The sequence below is a fragment of the Camellia sinensis genome, chromosome 10, assembly GCF_055761805.1.
Source record: "Camellia sinensis isolate YWXY chromosome 10, ASM5576180v1, whole genome shotgun sequence".
Classification (NCBI taxonomy): domain Eukaryota; kingdom Viridiplantae; phylum Streptophyta; class Magnoliopsida; order Ericales; family Theaceae; genus Camellia; species Camellia sinensis.
Window position 1 is genome coordinate 139,252,570 of NC_138970.1, and position 11,610 is coordinate 139,264,179.

At 36.6% G+C, this 11,610-nt stretch overlaps 1 protein-coding gene and 1 long non-coding RNA gene across 4 annotated transcripts; both read right to left on the minus strand.

The window, feature by feature from the left end:
• Positions 1-2,622: 2,622 nt before the first annotated feature.
• On the minus strand, positions 2,623-4,157 carry LOC114306492 (uncharacterized). Its single transcript, XR_003644701.2, has 3 exons — positions 4,018-4,157; positions 3,229-3,328; positions 2,623-2,818 (listed from the first exon to the last, which is right to left on the minus strand). It is a non-coding gene; the product is annotated as an uncharacterized LOC114306492 (long non-coding RNA).
• A 1,636-nt stretch (positions 4,158-5,793) lies between these two features.
• On the minus strand, positions 5,794-10,454 carry LOC114287013 (retrovirus-related Pol polyprotein from transposon RE2). 3 transcript variants are annotated; one of them, XM_082892442.1, is made up of 3 exons: positions 10,031-10,357; positions 9,613-9,939; positions 5,794-9,423 (listed from the first exon to the last, which is right to left on the minus strand). In XM_082892442.1, the coding sequence occupies exons 2-3, from the start codon at positions 9,929-9,931 to the stop codon at positions 5,951-5,953; spliced, it is 3,792 nt and encodes a 1,263-aa protein (XP_082748568.1). In that variant the 5' UTR covers positions 9,932-9,939; positions 10,031-10,357; the 3' UTR covers positions 5,794-5,950. The 3 variants fall into 3 exon arrangements, with proteins under 3 accessions (XP_082748568.1, XP_082748569.1, XP_082748567.1); XM_082892443.1 differs by having other exon boundaries at positions 5,794-9,448; XM_082892441.1 differs by having other exon boundaries at positions 9,613-10,454.
• Positions 10,455-11,610: the final 1,156 nt, after the last annotated feature.

Consider the following 11,610-nt stretch of genomic DNA (forward strand, 5'->3'; position numbering starts at 1 on the left):
CCTCGGGGGCTCGTTTTTGCCTTTTTTTCTCATATTTTTTCTCTAATTCTTTAATTGTGCGTCCTATTAATGCACCGCTTGCTCTCACAAATTTGTTTAATCTAGAGTGAGATGTTCATGATGGTCTTCAAGTAGATTGGCATATGTTTTGCATTTTTGCAACCCAACGGCTCGTTTTTGCCTTCTTTTTTTTTCCTCACATTTTTATCTCTAATTCTCGAGTCGTGCGTCCTATTAACGCACCACTTGCTATTACAAGTTTTTTTAATCTAGTGTGAGGTGCTCGTGATGATCTCCGGACAATGCGGTGTCTATTTTAAATTTTTTCCCTAAATTTGAAAGTGAGAACAAACAAAACAACCTATTCACATTAATGTGTTTGGGATGGAAAAGATTGGGTATGCACCTAACATTATTTGATGTTTTGTCTTTTGAAAGAAACCTAATAAGAAAAAAAATATAGGTTTCCAAATTTAGTGTTCTTGGCTGCTCAAAACAAAAAATAAAAAATTAGTGTTCTCGAGGGAAAGTTTTCCATTCCAAAACACAAGTACCAAAATGTAGATTCCTAGAAAAAAATTCTATTTTATTTGTTTAGCTTCAAGACATCTATTATCTTTCGAACAACACCGAAACTCTGCATGACCCAAAAAAAAAAAAAAAAAAACTCAGATACCAAGATGCCATTCTACTCACCTGGTATTTCAACATCAAAACCAACATCTAACTGTGATCTTATTATACACTCCCTAAGAAATTGATCTGCTTATAAGTCAAACTCTAGAATCCATGGTACCATCACCTCAGAATTTAAGGGACAAAAGTAGTAGGATAGTTAAGAACAAAAAATCCATATAAAACAAAATAAAAAGAACCACATTTTTGTGCAGGGTGAACTATACTAGACTAACAAGCAGACCCCAGTAGGCAAAAGCCTCCAGCATCTCCTCAGGATGAAAGCGTAATCAACATTGCTTTACATTTATAAGTGATCCATGTAAATCATTGGTGTAGGGATTGCAAAAGCTATGCAACTATGTTGTTATTTCTTTTGCTTTTTTCAGTTAAAAAAAATTATTCACATTCTAATCCAAAGAGACATGTGAATAGTTAAAAAGGGCTCATTTCAATATTCCCACCAAACAGTAAATGGAGTCCCAAGAGTGTGTCCACTAGAAAGGAAAGTAATTGAAACCTTAATCTCTTCACAAATCTCAACATAAATTCTGCAGCATGTGCTCATTTAGTTCATTGACATTGCACAAGAGGCACATACATAAATCATTTATCAAAATCAATTCAAAGCACACTCCACACAGTACTAAGATCCGTGAATTAAATGATGGGATTAAAGGAACAACTTGCATTAATCCAATTCAACTCCATTTTATTGTTTGTAAACCATCAGGAAAAGAACTACTCAAAGGTTCTTCAAAGGAACATAAACTATTCATATTCCCATATGCCTACATATGGAACACAGCAACAAAGAAGAGCTAACATGATTATTACATACGAGAACCACACCCAACAAAGCCCAGCACATCTCCAAAGAGACACCTTGTAACATAGAAAAGTCCCTGTACCAGAGGTACTGTAACAGTTGAGCTGCAATTCATAAAGTAATCCCTATTTCCTTACTCTTGTACAGAATGACAAAATACAAGCAGATGTAAAGCAAGATTGTCCTATTTTCAACCATCTATATTTTCTGCCTACTTTTGTCATTTTCAAATTCATTATGTCCTTTTAACCTATTCCACCCCCCAACCTACTCTTTTTGGAAAAATTCTCTTTAATTCTCTTGTAATTTTCACCTTGAGCACTTTGTGCCATGAAAATTAAATAAATGTAAAACACTCGTGGTTTTGGCAGAACAAATCAAACTTAAAATTTTGTACCATTTCGAAGTTCTCCAGCCAAAATAATTATTGTTTGGGTGCCACAAAGTTCCAGTAATGTGGCCAATAAATCCATATCGCATCCTCACTATAAATTACATACGACCCCAAAAAATTTTTCATCCAAAATAAGAGAAAAACACAATAAGAGTCTATATAAAATTAAGAATAAAAGAAAAAAAAAGGAACTCTAAAATTCAAAAACTTTAAATGAGCACTAAAACAACTCATAAAAGATCACTACTTGGTCTAGAAGCATTAAACAAATACTAGGTAATTTGATAACAATGTATATGGAGCATGGGACTAAATTCGTAGGTCAAGACACGCCATGTGGAAGGTCCAGGTGCAAAATCCAACAACCAAGAACTAGTATTGGTTCTTAGGAAAATTGATTACAATAGTCATAACAGTTGTAACGGCACAGTAATAGGCACTCAATGTAGTTGTAACCCATTGTGCCTGTTTGGCAGAGCTTAATTACAGCTTATTTCAGCTTTCAGCTTAATTTAAGCTATTTTGATGTATTTAGTTTAGCTTATAGCTTATGGCTTATAGCTTTTTGGAAGTCAGAAATCAGCTTATTCTTTGAGTGAGACAGGAGATGCTTTAAGAATAAGCTGGAAATCAGCTTAAGCTGAAAGTTATAAGCTATAAGCTGTTGAGGCATAAGCTATAAGCACTTTCCCACAGCTCTACCAAACAGGGCCATTATATCTACTTGGTTATAGAAACAACCAATTTTTAAAAACTTTGCTATGTAGAAGAGAAGATATAAGATCTTTGTACCATAATTAGGTAATGATCGAATCAATTCTACAACAGGCTTCTCTCCCCAAATGACTTGACCCGCTACTACAGAACCATGAATATTTTCGTACAGATTAGTTCCAACGTTCTTCCTCAGCAGCCTTAATCTATATGGCAAATTAGTAAGAATAACGTCAGCACCCAAAAGGGCAGCAATGCAGTTGGAAACACAATAGAATAAGAGAAGCAATGATTTTCATATAAAATTAGTAAATAAATATAGAAAAATCTGAGTGAAAATTCCACTCATCTTGCTATGCACTTACTAATCACATTTATAGACATGGTCTACCATCTCATCAGCTTAGAATTCTAATAAAAGTCCTTATTTATTAACCATGTAATTTTATTTTTATTTTTTTGCTTCCGTCATTTGAAAGCCATTTCACCAACTGGAACATGAACTAACTCTGTCCGTTCATATGGTATGGTATAATGACAAAGATGGAACTTAAAAATAGTTGTTATTATTACCCAACTAATCCGCAGCCAGATCCCAATTCAACGACCTTCTTACCTTGATGAAGCATCATCCCTGATTCTACAACATGCTCTAAGAACTTCTCCAATACAACTCCACTGTCCCAAAGCATTGATCTTACTACTCCAGGAGATCCCTAAAGTTATAAAAATAAAAACAAATTTAAAAAAAAAATCAAAGATCTAAAAATGATCATAACTAGAATATAAACAAAGTGAAAAGATGGTCCAAATAGTAACTGATTTGCAAAATTATGGGGAAACCGTTAGCCAAATCAACTATCGCTGCTTTAGAAAGTTTTGATAAGTATTCAACTCCATAGGTCAGTCAACCCAAATATCCTTTCACCTACTACATATTCTTATTTATCAGCAAATGGTAAAAAAATTGTACAGTACGAAACTACAAAATATTTGCAAAGGTGTATTTGTAATTTACCCCCAATTGTGATTCTAATTTTAGAAATCAAACAAATGCATCCATTCTATCCAAATACAATAAACATGGAGCACTTTCAAAATAGAATTACAGATACAATTTGAAAGTGCATATATCAGCAACAAATTCATACTCAAACTAATGAAAGAGAAAGGAAAAAGAGGGAGAAATATATGAAACTAGCAAAATCAAACCATATTTCGGACATAAAACCCATAGTAGTTTAGAAATCAATCCACAATAGCCAAACCCATTTCAGAAATGAACACCAAATTCAACTGATTCAAGCATATAAAACCCTAGAGCCACAATCAGAAAAGGGGGAAACAGAAGAAGGGAGAGAGAGAGAGAGAGACAAAGAGAGAGAGCAAGAGAGAGATAGAGAACTTGTGATCTGTGGCTGTGCTGGTGGTGCTTTGCGGCGGTGACTGTGGCCATAGCCGTACCCGTACCCGTAGCCGTGGCTGTGGCAATGTCCTTCGTACAGTGGGTTGCGATAAGGTGTTTCTCTCTGAGGTTTGGTGTCTGATTGTCTTTGTCTGAGAGGTTTGACTATTGTTTTGTGTAACAGAGAAAGGGACGGGCAACAATAAAAGAGTTCGCGCCCTAAATAATTTCAAGCTTTAGAGACTAAAATCAATTTTTGTCGGCAAAAGGGTGCTTATTGGCGACTATCCTATTTGGTAGCCATAGGTAATTAAACGGCGACTATTTTATTGGTCACCAAAAGTATTTGGCGACTAAATCTCCATTTGGTCGGAAAAAATAATATTTGCCCACTAAATTTTTTAGTCGCCAAAAGAGTAACCATAAAAATATACCTAGTTTTTGGCTAGTAACATTTATTTTGTAGGCAAAAAATAATACAAGATGACTAAAAAAAAATTAGTAGCATAAAATTCAGACTAACGACGACTAATAAATATTTTAGTCGCTAAAAATGACATTTTTGCCGACAAAAAAATAAATTAGTCGCCAATAAATAATGTTTCCCGACTAAAAATTCTTAGTAGCTACATCCTATACCAACGCCGACTAATACATATTTTAGTCGCCCAAAGTGACATCTTTGGCGACTAAATATTTTTTAGTCGCCAAATGTGCAAAGTCTTGTAGTGATATTCTGTTTTAAATTGAAAGGTCCACATTGAATCACATCATTCAAAAAAATTATTTATGAATTTTGTATTTGCATATCATTACTTATATAAAATAACATGAAATGCAAAATTTGAAAACTTATCTAACCACCAATCAAATTATCTAGAAGAGAATTGTTTGGTGAAATTACATTTTTGTTTTTGGTTACATCTGATTTGGAGAGAGAATCAAAGTCATGAACTCAGACCATGAGTTCTAGGACAATCCATTGGTTCTGTTGACTTGATTTTTCTGTCGTATGAATTCATCAATTTTGATCCATCAATTGTGGTCCTGACCCAAGCTAAAGACATCAACCTCTTGAGGTTTGAATGGCTAGTGATTCGTAAATGGTGATTTTGCCTTCCACTCTCATGTCTACATCCAACCATAAGAAAATTTGAAAAGTCTGTAGAGGTTATCACAGGTCCGATTTTGCTGATACGAACTATTTATTTTTTAAAATTTGTTAAATAGAATATTTATGTAAAAAATTAAGATAATTGGATAGCAATAACTATATGTTTGAATCAAATGTATATTATAAAGAATGGATAGTTATTCTTAAAATTATATTTGTGGTCCATTTTTTTTAAAATAAATGTAATTCAAACATATAGGTGCTAATATCTAATCAACTTTATTTTTTGCATAAATATTCTACTCAATGAGTCTAAAAAAGTGAAAAGCTCGAATCAACGAAATTTATTTCAAAACGAGCTTACCAAATCCAAACGTTCTATCAAATTAAAATGAAAACTTAAAATAAGTCAAATTGTTTTCGTATATTGCTCTCTTTGCATTTCATTCATCTGTATCTCCCTCATTCAAATTTCTTTATCTAGCATATTATATGAATACAATTAGGGACCTGAAAATGATGTACGTGTGTGGACCATATTTTCAATAGCGATTCGGTCAAAACTCCCTCATAATAAAATTTTAACATATTAAGAATAAGCTTAAAATTTTTTTCTTGAAAAGTGTAATAATACTAAAGCAGATTCAAGATAAAGCAGAGAAGAGTCAAAACAGATTTTTTATTAATATTCAAATTGATCTCACTTGATCATGTACAGTATTTATAAACTAATATACTCTACCTAACTATAGTTACATTTAACTATAGTTCTAACAACTTTACAACTGCTAGAGTTAATACTAACTAGTGCTAACTAATCTAACAGACTTCAGATGAGGTGGAGTTGTTTTGATCATGCTGGTGCACCTGCATCGGCAGTGTTGAGAGTGAAGACTGCAACTGTGAAGGTGAAGGCTGAGTTTGCTTAACATGCCCCGTCAAGCTGACAGGAGAAGAATGAGCCAGAAGCTTGTGTTGAAGAAAGTTAAACCGAGAAACTGGAAGGGGTTTTGTGAGGATATCAGCAATCTGGTCAGCAGTAGCAAGATGTTTGATAAGCAACTGTTTGGAAGCAACACGCTCACGAACAAAATGATAGTCCACTTCAATATGTTTAGACCGAGCATGAAAAACCGGATTACTAGACAGGGCAATGGCAGAGAGATTGTCACACCATAGAGTAGGGGGGACAAAAGGAATGTGCAGATCCCGAAGAAGCATGCCAAGCCAGCTAAGCTCGGCTGAAGTCTGAGCAAGAGCGCGATATTCAGCTTCAGTGGAGGAGCGAGAAACAGTAGGTTGTTTCTTCGCAGACCAAGAAACCAAGTTGGGACCCAGAAAAATACAAAAGCCAGTAGTGGACCTGCGGTCAAGGGCATTCCCAGCCCAGTCGGAATCCGAATAGGCAGTGAGAACAAGAGGGCCAGGCTGAAACTGAAGGCCCTTATGAAGAGTTCCTTTCAAATAACGCAATAAGCGTTTGACAGCATTAAAATGACTAACCAAAGGAGCATGCATATGTTGACAGGCAGAGTTGACAGCGAAAGCAATGTCGGGGCGAGTAATGGTCAGATATTGAAGAGCCCCAACAATACTGCGATACAAAGCAGGCTGAGCAAAAGGAAGATCAGAGTCGGGGAAGCTGGAGGATTTAGTAGCCATGGGAGAGGCATAGGGCTTGCAGTGGGACATCCCAGCTTTGGCTAATATCTCAGTGGCATACTTAGATTGATGCAAAAAGAAACCAGCAGCAGACATGTGAACAGAAATGCCTAAGAAATAATTCAGAAAACCCAACTCTTTCATGGAAAAAACTTTATGCATTTGAGCAAGCAATGAGGTAATATAAGAAACATCACTCCCAGTTAGCAAAATATCATCAACATATATAAGTAGAATGGTGATGGCAGATGCAGTCTTCTTAATAAACAAAGAAGAGTCACAATGACTACCAATGAAACCTTGGGACAAGAGAAAAGTGGAGAATGTAGAAAACCATGCCCGAGGAGCTTGCTTAAGCCCATACAAGGCTTTATGCAATTTGCACACCTTATGAGGATGAGAAGAATCAATAAAACCGGAGGGTTGAGTCATATAAACCTCCTCATGAAGGACACCATGCAAGAAAGCATTAGATACATCCAATTGTTTGATAGACCAACCAAAATGAAGTGCCAGACACAATAAAATGCGAATAGTAGGCTGCTTGGCAACAGGACTAAAGGTTTCTTCATAGTCAATACCCTCCTCCTGGAGATAACCTTTAGCCACTAACCGGGCTTTATAACGAGCAATGGAACCGTCAGAGTTCTTTTTCAAGCGATAAACCCACTTACACCCGATGACATTCTTGTTGGGTGGAAGGTCAACTAAGGACCAAGTATGTTGGAGTTGAAGGGCATGAAATTCTTCATTCATAGCCTGAGTCCAAGCTGAAGATTGAGAGGCTTCCTTATAGGAAGAAGGTTCAGTGGGAACTTGAGCCAGATGAGCAGTAGGAAAAAGAGAAGTAGATTTAGACCGAGTGACCATAGAATGAGTGTTGGAGCTTATATGAGGAGCATTATGAGTAGAAACTGGAGCAGAGAGAGGTAAATCAATAGAAATGGAAGAGATAGGAATAGGATAAGAAGAGGAAGAAACTGGAGGATGAGGATTGGACAGAGGAAGAGCAGTAGAAGAAATAGGGTGATTAGCAGAACTAGGAACAGGAAGAGGAACAATTGGAGGTGCAGATGAGGAAAGAGAAACAGAAGAAGGAGAGCTGAAAGAAGAAACAGAAGAAGAAGTAGAGGGCCAGAAAAAAGAATGTAATTGAGTAACTGATGGAACTGGGGAAGAAGAAGAAGAAGAACAAGATGCAAAAGGAAAACAAGTTTCATCAAACACAACATGCCTAGAAAGATAGATATGACCTGTAGAGGGATCAAGACAGCGATACCCTTTTACTGACGGATGATAACCAATGAAAACACATGGAATGGACTTAGGTTGAAGCTTGTGGTTAGTGTAGGGCCGTAACCAAGGATAACACCTGCAACCAAAAATTCTTAGAAAAGAATAATCTGGAGGTTTATTAAACAACATTTCAAAAGGAGTAAGATTGTGAAGCTTAGCAGTAGGTAATCTATTAATTAGCAAGACAGCTGTAGCTAGTGCCTCAAACCAAAGATTTAAAGGCAAAGAGGCATGATGCATTAGAGCAATAGTTGTTTCAATGAGATGTCTGTGTTTTCGCTCAGCCACTCCATTTTGAGGAGGAGTGTGAGGACAAGTAAGATGATGTAAAATACCTTTTTGTTTAAGAAAATTTTGAAATTCAGTAGATAAGTATTCACCACCATTGTCACTGCGAAGAATTTTAAGAGATGTAGAAAATTGAGTTTCAACTAAAGCTTTGAATTCAAGAAATTTAGAAAATACTTCACTCTTGTAATGAAGCGGAAACAACCAAGTAAATTTGCTAAAATCATCAATGAAAACAACATAATACTTGTAGCCTGATACTTTGTAGCCTGATACAGAGGCAGAAAATGGGCCCCAAACATCTGAATGAATGAGAGCTAAAGGTTTATTAACAGTTGAATTGGACAAACTAAAAGGAAGCCTATGTGTCTTAGAGACACAACAATGAGGACATAAACCAGAGGACGGGTGAGAAGGCAAATGAAAAGTGTTAAGGATGTGATGAAGCTTTGTGGATGAAGGATGTCCAAGTCTGAGATGCCAATTTGGAGCAGAAGCAGCAGTTGAAGAAGCAGCAGTGGGAGAATTGGTACTCTTGAAACAGGCCTGTGGAGAAGATGAAGAGAACATGGAAACTGATTGAGGAGCATGATAAAGACCCTGAGAATTAAGGCCTTTATACAGAATGCTCTTGGTATCCTTGTCCTGAACAACAAACTTATCAGCATCAAAGATAACAGAACAGTTATTATCAGATGCGAGTCTATGAACAGATAACGGATTAGAAGAAATATGAGGAACATGAAGAACTTGTTGGAGTTTAAGTGGAAAAGAAGGAGTTGGAAGCAAACCATTACCAATGTGATGGATAGGAAGAGAAGAACCATCGCCTATTGTGACTTGATCAGTGCCTTGATAAGGCTGATAATCAGAAAGCTGATTCAAGTCATTGGTAATATGGCTGGTTGCAGCAGAATCAACATACCAAGTAGGAGGAGCAGAAGAGGACTGAAATTGAGATGGAGAAGCAGAAGCCACATATGCTGCTTTAGGTGTACCAGAGGTTGTGTGAAAATTATGATCCATGCGATGCCAACATTCCAAGGCTGTATGATTGTATTTGCCACAGATCTGACAAACAATTAGAGAACCAGTATGATGTGGTGGAGAATTCTGAAAAGATGCACTAGACTGAGACTGCTGAAATGGTAGATGTGGAGATTGGAAATTTTTTCCTCCGCGACGAGAGCTGGATCCTCGGAAATAGCGACTTCCACTTCGGTTAGAGAAATTACCTCTGTAGCCTCTAGGAGAACCATTAGAACCACCTCTGTTAGAAAAGGATCTGGTAGTTGCAGCATAGGCAAAAGGAATTTCAGATGCTTGAGAACTTTTATTTGCAGCTTCAATATGAATCTCCTCAGAACAAAGTAAAGAACTCAGAGTTGCAAGTGACATGGAATCAGATCTGGTGCGGATGGAAGTTTTAAAAGCATTATACTCAGCGGGCAATCCATTCAAGATTAAGAGAACTATATCCTCATCATCAACAGGTGCACATGCTAGAGCTAGCTGATCAGCTATGGTTTTGAACTCAGTCAGATATGCATCCATGCTTAATCCTTTCTTAGTGAGATGATTCATCTTGTTCTTGAGTTGATGAACATGAGATCTAGAAAGAGAAGTGAACCGAGATTGAAGAACAGTCCATACCTCATAGCTAGTCTTGCAATGAAAAACAGAGGAAAAAATTGCAGGAGACAGCGTAGCGGTTATGCAGCTAAGAAGATGAGCATCGACATTCATCCATTGAAGATACTCAGGATTAGAAACTTCTTTGTTGCTTGCATCGCTGAGAGTAGATGATGGACAATCAATGGATCCATCGACAAATCCGATTAATTTGGTTGCTCGCAATATATTTTGTATCTGATTTTTCCAGACGATGTAGTTAGTTGAATCTAACTTTACTGTGACAAAGGAACTGAGATTTGATATAAGGAGTGTGAGATTGGAAGGAAGTGATGGAGATGCATAACTAGATGAATCGGCCATGGGAGAGAAGCTTTAAGGAGCTTCGAAGAGGAAAGAACAAGACTCGTTGGAGCTAGTAGCTCTGATACCATAAAGCAGATTCAAGATAAAGCAGAGAAGAGTCAAAACAGATTTTTTATTAATATTCAAATTGATCTCACTTGATCATGTACAGTATTTATAAACTAATATACTCTACCTAACTATAGTTACATTTAACTATAGTTCTAACAACTTTACAACTGCTAGAGTTAATACTAACTAGTGCTAACTAATCTAACAGACTTCAGATGAGGTGGAGTTGTTTTGATCATGCTGGTGCACCTGCTTCGGCAGTGTTGAGAGTGAAGACTGCAACTGTGAAGGTGAAGGCTGAGTTTGCTTAACAAATACCACTATTACTAAAATAATATAACTTTTGATATAAATAGCGATTTTTTATTAAAATCCATATTTTTAAAATCCTCTGATCACGATCTATTAAATAAGATCTATGTTGACTGTGAAATTCTTACAAAAAAAATGTTTATTATTACCTGTTGGCTTTTTGGCTTTTCGAAGGGTATTTTTGTGAATGTGAGCGTGCCAGCAAGGATCAATCAGTCCTTACAGAAATTATAATTGCCAACCAATTATCAGACGATTGTGTTTTAGTTCTTTTCAGCCTCAATGAAGAGGACTTTTACTGGTGGCTTGACTTAGGAGAAATTAAGAGAAATAACAGTAATATGAAGAACAATTGAAGTATTTCATAAAAATGAACACTTACAACGGTCCGAACTCAGCCTCGGAGAGGTTTACAACAGCAATCTACTTGAATCTACTTGAAGCTACTCCTATGAATCGAAGTGCAGTGCGAGTATTTAAAGTGCAGGTATTTAAAGAACAGGTATTTAAGGACTGGAAATGTAAATGACTGGAAAGAAAATATATGAAGTAAATGACTGGTTTGTATGGTCTGAGTCCGTCCCTCTTTCTGGGGGCTACCCTGCTATTTATACTCGTCAGTGATGACCTTCGAACTGCACTTCGAACTGTCGAACTGCTCCTCCATGATCGCTGGTCATGCTTCCTTACAAGTGGCTCCATTACGCCATTACTGGCAGTTGAGCTTTCCTCTTGTACTTAGATTTGAATATGAGTAACCGTTTGAAGACACGTCATCTTGCATCCCGTTTATTTGATCTAGTGTTACTCGGATCATGTGAGGACCAATGTTTATTGTCACGTGTACGATCAGGATTAAAGGCTTGAATAAC